General features: G+C 42.7%; 2 protein-coding genes across 2 annotated transcripts; one reads left to right on the forward strand and one right to left on the reverse strand.

The window, feature by feature from the left end:
* Positions 1–411: 411 nt before the first annotated feature.
* Positions 412–13,542, reverse strand: TATDN1 (TatD DNase domain containing 1). Its single transcript, XM_088533309.1, has 12 exons — positions 13,512–13,542; positions 12,940–13,005; positions 12,298–12,347; positions 8,672–8,735; positions 7,380–7,523; positions 7,238–7,280; positions 4,428–4,513; positions 4,297–4,337; positions 3,791–3,867; positions 3,142–3,212; positions 2,119–2,245; positions 412–618 (listed from the first exon to the last, which is right to left on the reverse strand). The coding sequence occupies exons 1-12, from the start codon at positions 13,531–13,533 to the stop codon at positions 516–518; spliced, it is 894 nt and encodes a 297-aa protein (XP_088389435.1). The 5' UTR covers positions 13,534–13,542; the 3' UTR covers positions 412–515.
* An 83-nt stretch (positions 13,543–13,625) lies between these two features.
* On the forward strand, positions 13,626–16,745 carry NDUFB9 (NADH:ubiquinone oxidoreductase subunit B9). Its single transcript, XM_010227370.2, has 4 exons — positions 13,626–13,734; positions 14,046–14,238; positions 15,884–15,997; positions 16,614–16,745. Exons 1-4 carry the CDS (start codon positions 13,649–13,651, stop codon positions 16,743–16,745), a joined length of 525 nt encoding a protein of 174 aa, XP_010225672.1. The 5' UTR covers positions 13,626–13,648.
* Positions 16,746–17,974: the final 1,229 nt, after the last annotated feature.

Below are 17,974 nucleotides of genomic sequence, written 5' to 3' on the forward strand. Positions count from 1 at the left end.
GCAGAGCTTTAGGGCTATAACCTAGTGAGCCACGTAAAATAATAAAACAACAAATAAAACTTAAAAAAAACTTAGGTTAGTAGACTTAATGTTACAGCATTTGCATATATGAAATAAAAAGCTGAAAATGCTAATTTTTCCGGTAAAGTTAAGTAGTAAAGCATGCAAGTGATTTGTTAAACACTTTATTTCTGAATGTCCCTGTTAGCTTGGAGAAGTCTACCTGGGAATTCAGCCACCTGATGTTCAGCTCATACTAGGTACAGGTATTAACAAGAGTTGCTGGCTTGGACTGGCCTAGATATTGAGCCTTAATCTTGATGCAAAGGGAATAGGGCTGAGAAACTGCACAAATGAAGACCACTTTTTTTCTTTTTTTTTCAAAATCATCTTTAATCTTGCAAAGAAAAAAAAACATACTGGCTTCCTTGCTAAGAATGTTCAGATATGATCATTCTTAAGTTTCTTCAGTACATTTACTGAAGTTACATGGAGTAAATATAAGAAAAACAACCTTATTTACTTGGAAAGAAGACTTTAATAGTGTTATTATATAAAGTATTGGCCAACTCAAGTGGATCATCTTCTCTTACTGCTGCCATTATTTCCAATATTTGACTAAAAAAAGAGAGAAGGGTATTAGTGAACTCTGAAACTCAACAGTGAATATTCCTGTCTGCTGCATGTGTATGTACCCAAGTAACTTAATCTGGAATAAAAAAAGCTATTCCGAGAGCAACAGGGAAGGGGCCTGGATATGCAAATAGCTTCACTTTTAAGTCACTAACTTCTATTCCCTTTACATCGAACACTGGTTGCTCGCTGGTACAGATTCATCTTTGGTCTTTTGACTCTTGTTTGGAGGTAATTAAACAGCTTTCTGTTTCAAAGAAAGTGTCATTTTGTGGGTGTCTTTATCAACAGTTTATTTTTCACGCTGAAATTTATTAGTCTCCTTTCAAGGCTAAAACTGCAGGCTCTACAGACAATTGTCTACTTAGTCAAACTAAAATAATGCATCCTCTATGCAACTCTCAGGTTTCATATCATCTTGCCGTTTAACCAGAAATAGAAAAAAAAAAAGAAAAAAATAAAATCAAATTCTCATGGTAAAGCTGATGAACCTCAACTTTGGTGGTGGTAGTTTGAGGATCGCCTCTAACTTTCCTAAGAGCCAGACTTCCTTTTTGAGGAAGGCAGCGCAAAGGTGCTTTAGACTGTATCTGGAACGCAAACAACTTATTTCCTAATGCAGAGGCAGCCTCCTTCATGCCCTCTCCTGGGCGTTGTAGCCAGACAGCTTCTTGATACAAGAGGAGGCTACTAACTTCCTATCTCAGAGAAGCTGAAGGACAATCAGGCTGTTTAGCCTCCAAAGAGGTAATTTTAAATAACCAAGAATTTAATCCTTGAAGTGTTCTGGTAGGGCTTACACAGCCATCCCCAAAGGATACAAGCACGAGTAGCCCATGCTACTTTAGTACCGTTCATGTGAAATCACTGCAAGGGAGGAGAGCAGGAACTGGGAGGCTAAAATTTTAATGAAAATAGTTTCCAATAGTTTCCAAGGGTACTGCTGTATTTTTTTAATGTGAATATTAAGCAGCAGGATCTCCAGCAAAGCTGAACACAGTCAAGGAGGAAGCTCCTCCTGCCTCCCTAGCCACGATAAATGGCTGCACGGTGACATTACCTTCCACTCGCACCAGACCTTGCTGCTTGGGAAGTCACAAAACACCCATTCTCACCATACACTTCACTCTTCCTAAGGGTTAAGAGGGTCTCTGATTACTAATTACAACTAATATGGGCTATAATTAATTTCAGGGGGAGAGTACTTCTGGAGTAAGGTCAACCTATACAAGATTATTTCAAAAGGACACTAAAAACTGGGTGTTGCTGTAGGGACTCCCTGAACTCCCCATTGCAGGGCTTTTGAAACACTTTTTTTCCCCCTGTAAGTTACAACTAAGACAGCAAAGATGGGGGGAGAGGGGGGAGAAAGGGATTAAGAATTTAGAGATCATCTCCATTTATTAAGTTTCCAGTGAACCGATTTTTTTCCACTTTTTTTTTTTTGTAAGATGAGATCTGAACTATTTTAAATAATACACTTACATTATATGGCAGGGTTCATTCCTGTCCTTCAAGCAGTGTCCTACTTCCCATTTCTTTTTTGTAGGAAATGTAGTTTTTATGTACTTTGATCCCGCATGAGTATTTTTCACTCCACACCAAGGGGCATCTAATTTCATTCAAAAAGACATAAGAGTATTTAGAAGTCCTTAAAATCACTTTCTAAAAATCACTTTTCTTTCATTTCAAACAGGACGTCCAACAGATTTAGACAATTTAACATCTTCATTGCTGTGGAATTTTTATACCAATACCATCAGGACTTTACATTTTTAAATATTAGTAGTAGTAGTCCGTAACACTAATTTCTTCTGTCATAAAAAGATCACTGGCTAGACTACATGCACTCCACAAAGTTCATGCATACACGTCTGTGTAAATGCAATTTAATGATTTAGACAGCATTTTTTTGAGAAAAGCTCCTCGATTCAAAAATTCAAATAAACATTGTATTTATAACTGCCTATCACTGATATCTGAAATGAATAGGATGGAAAAAAAGAGTCTATTGCCAGTCAATTTAAAACAAAACAGTGTCCCTTATAAGTCTCCCTTATCCCAGGATATATAATATCATACATATATTATATACTGCAGCCTTCTTTCCTCTTAATCCATTTACAGATTTAGTGCTTCCGAATGCCATTGCCATTGGCAAGGTCACCGTAGTTGTGTATTTGACACATCTACAGCAAATGTGAATTTAAAAAATATTCAGGCAGGATTTGGGTGCCTAAGTACACGAAAAGGACAAATGTAGAGGCCCAGATTTTTTGCATCTTCCCCCCGCAGTCTCAGGAAGTGACAAGACAGCTTAGTCCTTCTAGCTGAAAATGAGTATTTCTAGAATCTGTTATTTACTTTCTAACCTGGAGAAAAAGATTCTTCCCCCAGTTTCTTATTGGGGGCCTTAGTGACTGCCTTTTCACATTGCTATGCAAGCACATCTCCTCCTCTAGCAGTGTCTTAGTCATAAAAAATGCTAATCAAGATACAAGAACTTACCAGTCTCTATCATTAATCGTTCACTAGGAATGGATTTCAGGGTTTCCAAATTCGCTTCTGTTTTCAGTGAACTAGAAAAATCAGAGTAAGGAAGAAAGTTTTTATAAAAGTAATTATTTTGCGCCTGTTGAGGTATTTTGTAGCAAAGGCAGCTTCCTAAATATTTTCCTAAATGAAAAAAAACCTGCTTCACCTCAACCTAGCAAGGGAGCAGAATTCCTCCCTCCCACACCCGACTCACCTGGCGTCAACAGCCCCCCAGGACCTGAAGCGAGGCGGGCCAGGTGAACACAGAGAATTCAGGCTATTTAACTGGTCTAGGAAGCTAATCAGATTGCCTTCAAATTACTCCTGGATTTGACAAGGCAGCTTAGAATTACAGCATTTAAATAAGCCTCAAAAAGATGGCTTCTGCACTCCTTTATTTACAAACAGGATTGCAGGATCGTGGGAATTACCCTGAGACTGGATTAACTCACAGAACTAAGAACTTTCTCTGGCTAAGAGCTTTCTTGCAACAAGCAGAATTCTAACTCTGTCAACAGACAATCATTAAGAGTCTGCTGAGCTCTGAAGACTTAAAATAAAGTAATGAGAGTTCAGGAGAGCTGATATTTTAGAATAGTTTTCATTCTTGAAAAGCACTTACCAGCCATTTATTCCAATATAGAGATCTAAATCTATTAGGGCAGCTGCTTCTTCCTTCGTGCCATCAAAAGAATGTACCTGGAATATATTTAGATATGTCATCATTTAAAGATCCATCACCCAGAAGGATGCAGTAATTTCTGTGATACGAATCCCTCTGGTGGTGTCTACACAGGACTGTGGAGAGGCCAATGTCATTTATAAGATGCTTAAATTGTCCTCTGATGGGCCGAGAGAAACTGCTCCTGTCAGCTGCCGAGCTTTCCTCGGACTATCCTCTTACCTTGCAAGAAGCTGTTGCACGAGCAACAAAACTGGACTGGAAGGGACTGAAAGGTGGTTGCTAATTTATAATAACTTAAATCTTGGAAAAGGACTTCTCACCGAGCTCCCCAGAAACAAGGCGTTGCATACGAGGGACTAATGCTCACACACATGCCCACCTCCCCACCGTATCTGCACAAACCTCTATCTGCAACTGAGCGCTAAACTGAAGTCTCTACTTACCACTCCTCTGACAAATCTCTCTCTATTTCTTCTCATTATATCTGTGAAATGAATAAAAATGTAAGAAAGCATCTTTATAAAAGAAAAAGGCAAAAAATTCTCCGTTTTCTTTCATTTTCAGTATTTGTTACCTAAAAATTCAGCATGTGAGTTTCTACAGTGGAGAAACATTGGCAGTCGGGTTCGTTCTGACAGGTCAAATTGCTTCTCAAAATATCTGTGAAAGAGAGAACACTTAACCAGAAACTTGGTATAAGAGCAAATACACGTAATAGAAACATTTTTCCATTGCTTGCATGTTTTTGTTTTCAAGAATTAAAGACATAATGGATTTGCCATGAAAAAAGTTCTTATTTGTAGAAGGATTTCAGAATTCACTTTTAAAAGGCACCCGTTCACAGGATACATTCATATATTAGCGATCTATTTTGGAAGACAGGTAAAAAGTAGCCAAGAATGGCAATAACAGAGGAATTTATGCTACACAAGTGCTTTACTAGAAGCTGGCCCTTCTCTGCTTTTTTGATTTTGCTTTCTGGGAGAGAAGGGGGGGTAAACTAAGGAAGTGCCTGTTTTCTCCATGAAGGTTAGGAACTTATGGAAGTCAGCTATGAACATATCATGCAGGACACCATCCCAAGAGGCCCATGTAAAAGCAGGGAATCTGATGGAGCCATGTCCATGTTGTACTGCTGCGTACGATGCACGCACAAACCGGCAGAAAATGGGAAAAAAAAAACACTGGTTTGATTTATGTTTTCATAAAAAAAAAAAAACACGTCAAAAAAACAAGGGCAATATAAAACAAAGGCAATGCTAGTGGGTTTTAAAATTTGCTTGGTTTTCACTGTTTTGTGTTTGTTACCATGTTACTATTTCTCTGACATTGTTAACTTCATCAGTGCAGATCTTTCACATATAGCGTGTTAATCGTATAGAGAAATGAGCTGCAATGCTAAAAAAGACTTGAAAATTCACAGCGTGAATTACAGCAGCTCGGTGCTTTCAGCAGAAATATTTTCAACAGAATTTTAACCGCCACTCATGATTGCTCATGGGGTTAAAGCTACTGAATTAGCTTGGTTTTAAAAAAAATAAAATTATTGTTTAATTATTAGTTATTATCATATGGAAATGAGGTTTGAGAGACTGACCTGCAAATAGGCTCCCTCAGTAAATCCTGAACATACTGGCCAAATTCAATCTAATCTTGAGAGAAGGGTAGTGCCCTTGAAGATATTTGGTGACCTGCAGAGGGAAAGAACTGCCGCTCTTAGCAGCAACAGAGTTCACTGCCTGCTGCTACTTGCTCTGTCAAAGGGAGAGGGGATGTGGATGGGGCAAAAACGGAAAAAAGAGGGAGGAAAAAAGTGTGAAGAGATCGGATACGTGGCAGTCAGGATGGCAACTCCATGAACTGAATCCAACCTCTCTCTCTCCTTCACTGCTTAAGGAACAACTTTTGTTTTTTCTTGGGCAAGTAAAATGTTATTTAACATGCCTGTTCTGTGTTGTTCCTGCTTCTCGATCTTGAAGTTTGAAAATATTTTTGCAAAATGCTTGTTTGCAGCTTTAGTTTTGACAATGAAAGTAAGACTAAAGATGGTAGTTTTTGTTTTGGAATCCAACCACCGATGCAGGCTGCTGTTGCTGAGGTGGATGCTCTCCAGAGCAGCAAATCTGGGTCCATGTGAATAACCACACACATGATCTTGTGTGGCTGCCCCCACCCAAATGATGAGGGTTTTTCAACCAAGTGGGTTTCCCCTCATTTCCCATGTCCCACAAACCCAGCATAGTCACTACAGCAGAAGTGAAATCACTACACATTCCTCAATTCATAATGCAGCTTGAAGTATATATATATATTAGGAAGGCAGTATCTTCAACTACCGCAGAATCACCATGAGAGAAAAGCTAAGTGAAAGGAGGACATAAACGGTTCATAGGGCTGATTCAATACAGAAGCTGCAGTGCATCCAAACAGAAAAAGCAGGGGTTTTTTGTCCTTAAATTTGCCCCTCAATAGCACGAGGGCAGTAGGAACCTTAAAATACTTGAGATACTCCACCAGAGTTTGAGTTTGCCACAAGAGATAAACAGATTATCCTCCAAGCTTTGCTTTGCTGACCGTGTTGTGCACAAATTCTACCCCCAAAAGAGGTTCTGCCCACTTGGCTGAACGTTTCACAATACAACTGTAGTACTACAAAGACAGGATTAACTCCAACAACTGCTAACAAGTGGGAACTGGAAAAAACCCACAGCTAACCACCGCCCCCCTGTGACTAATTCTACTCAGAAGGGTGACCCATTAATCCCTCACCTCTTGAATTTATCACCTACCTCTCTCAGCCACTTACTTCTGTAAACAGAGATTATCAGTACAAGAAAATGAGCTGATTTTAAGGACTATGCTGCTTTCTTTCTATTCAGTACCTATGTTGTATATACTACTCTATAGTGTATCACTCACCAGCTCCCCAAATGACCTTTTTCATCAGTTTTCCTCAAATTGCCTCCTCCTAGCTAAGACCTTATTGAAAGGCTCATTCTTGTCCACTGATATTTGTCCTGTTTGGCAGCTCTGCTCCCTACCCCTCTTCCTTGGCACACTACAGTTTCTGTTGCTCTCCTTGTGAGTCTCCAACAATTCTTGAGTACAAGCAAGAATGAACATCTGTTACACCCAGAAACTTAAAAGTTGATTGACAGAAAAGGATATTTTAAGTCAATGCCAGGCAGGAAGTTGGGCAAAATTTAGTGTTTAGCTAAACACTAAAAACACAGGCCTCTATTTAAGGTCACATTTCTATGAAAAAAAAAATCTTTTTTAACTTCAGGTCTAGGTCTGACAAAATGTTACCTGGTAGAATACAAGATGGAAATAATTTCTGTAGACTACTACAAAGTCAATTTATAGTTATCAGAAGTTTCTTACTTGAGTTGGGTGTCCTTTGGGCAAAATTCTAATCTATCAAAATCTACAAATGGAGAGAATAAAATCCAGTTAGTAGTGCTGGGTTTTTTTTTCCCTAAATAAAGGAAAAATAATAATTTTTAAGTACTAGATCAATGCTTACCTAGGCCACATTCCCCAACTGCTATTATCTTTGTCTTATTTTCTTCAATCAGATTTTGTAATTCGGATAAATACTGATCAGGGTTACTCTGCTCAAATTCTCCACAGCGGGTAGGATGGCAGCCAACTGTACTGTAAAACATATCTAAAGCAAGAAAAAAGAATTATATAAAAAGCAATAAAAAAGAAATATACAAATTACAGCTACTATCTTGTTTTTAGCTCTTAACTTTAAAAGAAACTTCTCAATGTCTTTTTATTTTTTGATGGTTCTATTACTCTAATATTTTTCTACTGTAACAATGGCAGACAGTATCTCCATAAAGGTTCTTTTAGAACACATCATTTAATATACTTTAAAACTGAAACTCATAGAGGAGCAACTATTCTGTGGGAGAAGTCCTCAAAGAGAAATATGACTTGTTCAAAACGGATCAGGTTATCCCCCAGCAGGAAAATTCGTAGATAGCACAGCAGTCCCCTTGCATTAGCACAGAATTTATCAAAATATCTGGCCTGATTTACCTAAAAATCTAATCAGTACTCTTAGTTCTGGTATTTAGATAAGTGCCTTTATGGAAGATGTAAACACATGAAAGGTACTTGAGCACATAAGGGCCTGAGCAATGTCACCTAATATTAAAGCCAGTCCTGTTTTACTGGGGGCACAACGGAGGAGAGGTTAGGCCGGTTTTGCCTCCTCAGGTGCATTCCAACCATTCCAATTCCAACATAAATTATTCTAAAACTGTATTCTGTAAGCAAAATTTTAATGCATGTTTAAGCAAACAAAATTATCTGAATGATATTTGCCAAAGGGAAAAAAAAAAGTGGGATACTTTGCTTTAAACAGAAGTGGAAACTGGGAGAACTAGAAAAGAGAAAGATACCTCCATTGTTCACTTTGGTTGTGATAGCTTGGTAAGTAAAAGAAGCAAACAAGCAAAATCCCACCAAGTAACATGAGTTACACAGAATAGAAACATTGTGGCTATCTCTGAAAGGAGACTTGTCCTTTCGAAACCTGTGCAATTTGATTTTTCTAAGCATTTGTATTACTTAGAAATACAGATAAAAACTGCAGGAAAAACTGACTCCCTCCAACATCCAGGGATCTAAGTAACAACAGGAGGAAACACACACACAGCACATTCATCCCCATCTAAAACATAATTTCTGTTTTTCAATCTGAGATCCTACCAAGACCTCCAGGGACCCATTCCTTTAAACTCTTCATCATGAGACACAAGACTTTTTTTCACCGACAAATAAAAATGTTTAAAGTGAGGTTACCATTGGTCTGTGCCAGCTGCAGTGCATCTTTACTATCTTGCAGACTTCCACCTGTAATCAAAAACTTGGAAGAAGAGAACTTCTGTCAGTCGACACACTCAGCCTTGAGCAAACAGACACAGAATGCTTAAGAGGACACTCAGATACAAGTAACAAGATCAGAAGACAATAAATGCTAACATATATTTAAGAAAATTTCATAAACTGTTGCACCTTGTGAAGAAACGGACTCAGTCTGGGGTGCAGAGTGAGACAACTTTATTTCCAAACCGACTTCTTTTTATACTTTCTTAACACAAGTGTTGCAAAGCGCACAACCAATCAGCATCTGGCCACCTGCGCGGTTGTCTGGCTTTGTTTCTTTTCTTCTGGCAAGACACGTCGCACACAAGGCAGGGGGAGGTGTTCCTCAGTCCTCGTCTTTCTCGGCTCTGTCCCCCATCTGCTGCAAAGACTGACACCCTTGTGGTTAACTATCTGCTAACAAGGTACTATTGTCTTTGAACAAGCCTCCACATCTCACCCTTCTTTATTTGTTTTTGTTTGAACAGCCATGACTTAATTAAATGATCTATCCTTAAACACATAACAAGAAACAAAGCAGGCACACTAACAATAAACGAAATATGCCAAATATCAACAGGCTGTCCTACTAGACAGGTTACAAACGGATTTACTGGACTAGATAATCTTCTGTGGAAATCCCTAAGGAGGGACGGATCCAATTAATAGTTCCCAAAAGTTTTTGAAGATCATTCAAAGTCGTTATGTCTGTCTTTAGGGTCAATGATTGTGGTCGAATTTGATGATCAGAAATTCTCCATCCTAAATATCGCCAAGGCGGACTTTCCTGTACTTTATCTTCTGCAATTTTTAATCCTGCAGCTGATGCTGCTCGCGTAATCTGATGCAGAGCCTCTTCTGCTGTTTCCTTTTGCTCTGCAGCAATCAATATATCGTCCATATCTTCCCATTGGCACAGTACAGGGTGGTATCGGAGTCCATACCATTATCTTAATTTCTCCTATGAAATCTGCGTTGATAACTGCAGGTAACACAAACAGCCCTTGTCTCGTTGTTGAAAATCGCCCTATTAACAGTGCTGCCCTTCCTCGCCCCAGGGGGCTGTGGACACCAGTTGGAATTAGCACAACTGATGTATCAGTAATTAGCACTTCTATTGTGGTGGCCAGGTCCACCCCGGCGCTGCCGCTTGTGCTGGCGCACAAGCGGCGGCTGCTTCCCGGTGGGAGCCACTCCGAGGGGTGATTTGCCGTCATGGCGCGACCCCTTGCCGCGCTCCGCTTGAAGTTTCCCGAAGGGGCTAGCGGTCGACCTTCCTTATCAAATTTTGATCGACACTGATTAGCATAGTGTTGTCCTTTGTGACAGCGCGGACATAGTCCAGGCGCTCCTTTGTTTGCTTGTGTTTTCGGACAGTATTTACGAATATGCCCAAATTGGCCACAAGCAAAACATGGCCTTTTCATAGACATTGTTGCAAATGTTTCGGCCATCAGTGAATATTCATACTGTTTGGTACCGACATTAATACATGCTTTTAGCATGTCATCAATAGTAGGATCCTTTAGTGGCCGCAAAACTCTCTGGCAATCAGGGTTAGCATTCTCAACTGCTAGTTGCTTAAAAATGTAGCTTCGTGCTTGTTCATTATCAATTTGTTTCTCCAGAGCCTCCTTAAGCCGATCCAAAAACTTCATATATGGCTCATTCGCATCTTGTCTTATGCTAACAAAAGGTTGTCTTTGTTTACCACTCTCCGGAACGGCCTTAAGGGCGCGGAGAGCAAGTGCCTTAACTTGTTGCAAGCCCTCAGGGGGGATTTCTGCTTGTGCTGTTGTAGCACTGTGATCGCCCTCCCCCATTAGCACGTCCACAGTAACAGCCCGTAAAGGACCTTTTTTCGACAGCCGCTGGTTTTCCTCCCCCTGAGCTCGAGCAAGCTCTCTCATTTTCGATTCCCACATCGTGTATTGCATATCAGTCATAATGAGGCGAAACAAAGTTTTAAAATCATGGGGAGTAAAAACCGAAGAATCACAAAGAGATTGTATAAGGTGGGTGGTATATGGTGCGCCAAGGCCATGATCTGTCACCGTACGTCGCACGTCCTTAATAAGATTATACGACAAACCTTCCCAACGCGGATTCTGGTCTGGTGCACAGATAACGGGAAAGGCTTTCAGCATGCCCACATCCCCCGCCTGTTTTGCTCCTCGTTTTACTGAGGCCCATTTATCGTGAGGATCCGGGGGGTATAGGTCTGGCTCCTTTCCAGGGTCAATAGGACCCGGACCAAAAGGATCATCGTCCTGTTCATCAGGTGGCAGTACCGCAAAGGCTTTTGCAGCACGTTTTCTTTTCTGATTCTCATCAGGACACGATTGAGGTAAAGGAGGCGCGGAGGGGATGGCAGGGGCCCCGATCCCGTCATTTATGTTCGACTGCAACCCACTATGAGATTTCAATATTTCGAGTACAACTCGCCATTGTGGCAACAGGTTAGCAGCAGCCTTATCACCGCGCGTGGCACTATCCCACAGTCGGACCCCAATTTGGTCCCATCTTTCCAGATTAAAAACATTCTTACTATTCACCGAAGGATCGTCTTTAGAAGCCCATGCAAGAACCTTTTGCAGCTCTTCTTCACCTAATTTTTTTTTTTGCGGTTTCAAGTTTTTAGGAGAAGCTTCTAAATCGTCCTTTTGTTCCTTCATTAGGTATGAACCCATAGTTCCCAGCCGCTTACCTCTTTCCTTTCAAGAGGCTTTTAGTGTGCACACAAAGTAAGCTTCCTTTCAGCTTGATCCTTACGCTTCCTTTCAGCGTGATTCCCGGGAGTTCAGCTGGGCGGTGCAACCGGAGAGACAGCTAGTCTTCGTGCCCCACGTTGGGCGCCATTTGTTGCACCTTGTGAAGAAACGGACTCAGTCTGGGGTGCAGAGTGAGACAACTTTATTTCCAAACCGACTTCTTTTTATACTTTCTTAACACAAGTGTTGCAAAGCGCACAACCAATCAGCATCTGGCCACCTGCGCGGTTGTCTGGCTTTGTTTCTTTTCTTCTGGCAAGACACGTCGCACACAAGGCAGGGGGAGGTGTTCCTCAGTCCTCGTCTTTCTCGGCTCTGTCCCCCATCTGCTGCAAAGACTGACACCCTTGTGGTTAACTATCTGCTAACAAGGTACTATTGTCTTTGAACAAGCCTCCACAATAAACCAGTAACAAATCTCAATATACCCATAAGCTTATTCTGATATGCTAGTACTGATGTACTGAAAAACTAGACTGGAGTTTTTTTTCCTCATCAAGTATTTTCCACGCTACTTTATATCAATTAATAAGTTAAATGCTTCTATTTGCAGCAATATTAACTTTATTACACAAGAATTATTACTTTTTTCTCAAAGAATGGTATACAGAAAAGTATTCTTCCTGTCTTACAGTTGGAGAAGCAAACAACCAAAAAAAAAAAAAAAAAAAAAAAAGAAAAAAAGGAAAAAAACCTCCCACAAAACAACCAAAACATGGGACTGTGAAACAAATCTAAAGTATTGGAAAGTAGTTAAAACATTAAGGAAATTTTATAATTATAAAAAAATACCTTTTTAACACCGACTTTGACTGCTCTCTCTACCACATCTAGAAAGTCATCTGCAAGAGTTTACAGAAACATCCCAAGTTAAGTATGAGGTTTTACAATTTAACTACTTTTGAACTATAAACTACTTTCCTGTAGTCAAAATACATACATATTGTGAGAGATCTTTAAACCACATTTGATTAATTCTGTAGAGGGAACAAATGAATGCTGTAATTGAAAACTGATTCACACCTGAGAAGTCAGTGGGAATTTTTCATGTATTTCAACAGCCTACGTATCTAAAGAACATGAGAGCCAAAAAGAATCAGTTATAATGAACATGTGGCTCAGCAGTGCAATACTGTGACAGGGCTAATTTTTCACATGGCTCAGGCCAGCTTCTTTCAGGCTCTTGGGTGCCTCCTGCTACATACACAACAGCAGTAGTTTTCCATTTTCCTCCGGAAGCACAGCTACCTCTACAGTAGCTCAAGAGCAGTTGAATATCACTTTGAGCATAATTTATTTTGGTACTGTTTCCACTTCAAGCAATTGTAAATAATAAACCTCCAGCCTTTGAAGAAAAAGAGAAATCCTATCCTCACCTTCTGACATTTTTTTTTAAGCAAGAGAAACTTCCAGCAGATAAAAAGAAATATTCACCTTGATGTTTCTGTGTTCCTCTGTAGATTCCTCTGAACATGGGATCTGTCAGGTTAATACCAATATCTATCGAGAAAAACACCAGAAATATGGAATTAGGTGTTGCAGTCGCTGCACAGTAGGGAAGCTGGTGAAAACCAATGTCTTAACAAGCCCTGCCTGCCACATGGACGGGTCCCACGATGCTTAAGGTGGGTTTTCTCCCCGGATTTGAGAGCTCCCTCCTCCTTAGTAGGAGCGAGGAAACAAGGACGTTTGGGTCCTTTGGGCATCAACTCCAGGCTTATTAACGCGCATGTACACAGCAAGCCCTCAGGCTCACCCAAGCAAAGGTATATATGGCTATTTACTGCAAATAACCGCCCTTTCCCCCTGGAAATAAGAGCGTTAACTCAGCCAGCGGCTGCCGCGGGCTGCAGCGCGGGGAGGGGGCGAAGTAGAGGCTGCCGCTGCTGCCGGGGTGCGCGTTCCTCCCGGAGAAGGAGGGTTTTCCTCAGCAAACGGCCGCGCACCCGCCAGCCCCCGGGGATGAAGGGGATGAAGGGGATGAAGGGGACGCGGCCGCCCCTCACCGATGAACTTGGCGCGGCTCATGGCGGCGGCGGCGGCGCGGGCCGCTCTGCGCGTGCGCGGCGGCGGCGGCACCGCCTTCCCGTGGGCCCCCGCGCGCCCCGTCTCGCCGCCCAAGGAGAGCGGAGGGCCCCGCGCCATGGCCGCCTACCTGACGCACCAGCAGAAGGTGCTGCGGCTCTACAAGAAATCCCTGCGGCACCTGGAGTCCTGGTGCATCCACCGGTGAGCGGGGCGGCGCGGGGGGCCCCACGGCCCTGCTGGTTTGCTCTGCCGGCCTGTCCATCGGCTTTTCTTCCTCCTCCTCCCCGTCTCAGTGATGGCGGCGGTGGGAGGAGAAGTCTCCTCGGTCACAGAACCGCCGTGTCCCCCGGGAAAGGTGCCCTGTGGCAATAGGAGACCCCTCGCAGCCGAGCCCTGCCTTCGTGCAGGGGTGTTTGGCGATGCTGCTCTGCTTTAGTCCTTGCCGCCCACCCTATTTTCTCCCTCCCCATCATACACGCAGTGTTTGTTACTAGCATTGCTTCTCTCTGTAGAGACAAGTACCGCTACTTTGCCGTCCTCCTGAGAGACCGCTTTGACCAGCACAAGAATGAGAAGGACATGGTGAGGGCCACGGAGCTGCTGAAGGCCGGGGAGCAGGAGTTCTGGGAGAGGCAGCATCCTCAGCCCTACATCTTCCCCGACTCACCGGGGGGCACCTCCTATGAGAGATCCGAGTGCTACAAGGTGAGGGGGCCTGCGGGGGCCTGTGCCTGGCACCAGCGGGCTTGCCTTGCTCTTTTTTAGTGAACGAAAGAGTGTTTTAAGTAGCCTTTTGTAGCCCTGCTGTTTGTATCAGTAGTAGCTTCTTGCTGGAAAAACTTCGTGGCCTCTTGGCAAGTCGGAGCTGCCCTGTGGTGGGTTGGACAGAGCCAGTGCAACGTGGCAGAGCAGCGAGAGGAGTGAGGGTGGCACAAGCAGGGCTGCCCGTGGTGGGGGCACCTGCCCACAGCCCAGTTTCCACCCTGCTCCTGTCCCAGTGCAGCTTGGCCTGTCGGGGAGCTTCCCTTTGCTCAGTCCCGTGGCTCCTCCAGCAGTTTGAGCGAGGTAAAAACGACAGTTTCCCTTGGTGTGTTGCAGTGCTAGGTAAGTATTTGAGAGCTGTGGTGCTTAGGCCTAAAACAGTCGTATTACTAGAATTTAAAATACTTTTAGAGATTTTTTCCTTCTAGGTTGTATTATTTATGGATAAATAAACTTTGTTTTCACTTAAAAACAGTTTTTTGACTTTTTTGGTGTTGATTATTTTACTATATTTCTAAGTAGTTGATATAGAGATTATGCACCATTTTTTTTCCTCCTGCATTTTGAAGAAAATGCTGATACCCCAAACTAGATCTGATCAGGTCTGTATGTATAAGATGCTATATGAAAGAAAAAAAATGACACTAGAGGTGGAAACAAGGGAAGTTTTAGGAATGAGTATTGAAGAAAGGAGCAACTAAGGTTAATACCAAAGTCTTAGGCATTTAATAATAGTAGAAGCAACGATAGAGCTAACAATAATTAAGGATCCAGACAGGAAAGATGTTGGCTAAGAAGTAGTTTATCAGATTGGTCTTGATATAGAAATACAAAATTTTTATGTTTTCTTCTTTTCTCTACTTTTTTAAGCCAGAACTATATTTTAACAAAACTAGTATCATGTCAAGGATTTGGTTTGTTATGGTTGTTTATTGTGGGTGCAACTGCTTTAAAAATAATATGTAGATCTTCCTCTATTTGATGGGTTTGATTGGCATTTACTGCATGTGGAGAGGGGTGTGTAAATGTTACTGTTAAGCCTCATTAGTGGTGAGAAGTGTAGCAAGAAACTTGGAAATATCACAGAACGATTGAGGGCTGAAGAGGTCGTATAATAAAAAAGATCTTCCAGGCCACTAATTTTTGCATAGCAGTAGACGTGAGCTGTTGGGTTCACTCTGTCGTAAAGAAAATGAATTAGTAGTTGTAGAAAAGGATCCGTCTAATCCACTGCCTTCAAAGTAGGAGGGAAAGAAATGAAATCTCTTCTGTTAGATGCAATTACTTGGAGAGTTTCAAGTAAACTGAGATGACCTGGGATCAGTCTTTGGGCTGCTGTGATTTAAGCAAGTCACTGTAACTTCTGATAACCCGTGAAACCAGGATTAAAAACATTGACCTCTGACGTGTCTTGTAATCAGCAATTCAGATAACTCTTAAATTGTGTTTTTATGCAGTACTTTATGGTATATTTACCCATTTTAACCCTGGTTTCCATGAGGGAATTGAGTTCTTTGTTGTGTACGTATATGCACATATGCTTTTTCGAGAACACCTGTGATTTCCTCTTTTTTGTTCCTGTTGGCAGGTTCCTGAGTGGTGTTTGGATTTCTGGCATCCCTCTGAGAAGGCAATGTATCCCGATTACTTTGCCAAACGAGAGCAGTGGAAGAAACTGCGGCAGGAAAGCTGGGAAAAAGAGGTCAGTGCCCGTTCAGCACCAAGTCCAGAGCTCCTGCAGCCGGCGAGTCTCCTGTGTTGCGTGTAGTTAGTTGTGCTCTTGAAAAATGTTTTAAGTGAGAACAGTGAGTGCCTACTGCAATCTTAATTAGACTGTGCTTTAATACAACTTCGCTCAGCACGAAACACTTAAAATGCATATGCAGAATTCTCGAATTCTCAAAGAATTCTCGAATGCTGCTTGAGGTCTGAGGTCTCCTCTGACTTGCTTGGAGGTTGTTGGGGACTTGTAATTGTTTGGAAGCTTTCAGAGCAGCAAGGGAACACTGTTTCTTCTAAAACTAAAAACCCTTCTGTTTTTAATGTGCAATGGTAGACATGAATTAGGAAGAAACAATGAGCTTTTAAGTGAAACTTCTCTTGTAAATCGCTGGAACTCCTTTGTGTTGACATGAGCCTGCAATGAGTTTGTAGTTACACTGCGAAACACAAAATGTGTCTGTCAGCTTAACAGAAGAGGTTACTGCCTCGTGCTCCCCTTCCAGAGCCGAGGCCGGTTTCGCTGGCTGTCCGAGTGTAAATCCGCCCTGAGGAGCTGCTGGGGGGGCGCTGAAGCTGCTCTTTGTTTTGCCTTTCAGGTGAAGCAGCTGGAAGCAGAAACCCCACCCGACGGCCCCAAAACGGAAGCGCTACCGCCGGCCCGCAAGGAGGGGGACCTGCCGCCGCTGTGGTGGCAGTATGTGACGAGGCCCCGCGACATCCACATATGAAACCACCACTTCCACGGGCAAGTTAGAGCCCCCTCTGTGAGCAGCAGCATGTCAGTGAGAGTGCTGCTCCAAGTAACACACAATAAAGACGAGTAAAACAAAATGGGAGGCGTTTTTGTGGCGTCTTGTTCTGTTAGAGTGTGTTAGAGGGGGCACGCGATTGCCTTCCGCTCGTGCAGCGATGAGAGGTGGCCTAACAGCAGCTCTGTGTGTGCGACGCTGACGGGAGCGCTGAGCTGCACGTCAGGGGTTGCCAACACCAGAGCAGGCTCAAGGGGAGTGTAGCTTGTGAAGATTAATCCTGCCTGAACTGTGGTTTCGCAGATAAAATCTGAACGGTGCCTTACTCGGGTTTTACCTCGTGCTGTGACTTGGGCCTCCTCGCGCAGGTGCCCAGCCTCGCTGCCTGCGTCGAGCCCGAGCGCCCGGGGAAGAGGAGGAGGAGAGAGGCACAGCCAGCTGGCTGCCTCTCACAGGGCCTGCGTGCCTCGGCAGGGAAGGCCGAGGTGTGAAGGGTGCCCAAGAGCAGGTGCTGATGGCAAAGCAGTTACATCCTGCCAAGCTTGGAACTTGCACCAAAATCCTAATATTTAATACGCAATTCAAGTGCTCAAAAGAACGACTGTTTTAAAAGAAAACACCAATCCATAAGGTCTGGCTTGAAGCTCTAATCCCTGCTTTCAAGCATGAGTAGCAACCGCTGCCTTGGAAGGGTTAAAACATTAAAACAGAAGCAAGGTCAGTAAATAGCTAGAAAACCAATGAAATCTAAGAATATATACTTTTTTTTTTTTTTTTTTCCCCCAAAAGTTGGTCTTACTGAGCTGCACTACAGAATGACAGGTTAACTTCCTTATGCATAGATGAATTCCAGTATCTTCCACAAAGACTAAGATGGAAAAGTTCACAAAAAATTATGATCCTTTCCTCGGGGATATTAGCGTTAATATAAATCATGGCCTGTGGAGGGTGCTGGGGAGGAGAAGGTGCCGAAGATGCAGCAGGAAACAACATGCAATTAAGCTGATGCTTAACTGGGGGTCTAGAGCTAGGAGCAGAACAGGAATTGCACTGCTGGCTGACTGCTCCTATGAGGCTGCACAGCAGCAGAGCAGCTTGCTGCGAGGTTCAGCTTGGTTCTTAGGCATTGCAGCTTCTGCAGGAAACTCAGCTCCCGAGAGGGGAAAAACCCCGGCCCAGTAAAACACCAGCCGAGGCCACAGCTGCCC

This window comes from Tinamus guttatus, unplaced genomic scaffold, assembly GCF_059628265.1.
Source record: "Tinamus guttatus ecotype Peru unplaced genomic scaffold, ASM5962826v1 Tinamus_guttatus_pri_ptg000492l, whole genome shotgun sequence".
Lineage (NCBI taxonomy): Eukaryota > Metazoa > Chordata > Aves > Tinamiformes > Tinamidae > Tinamus > Tinamus guttatus.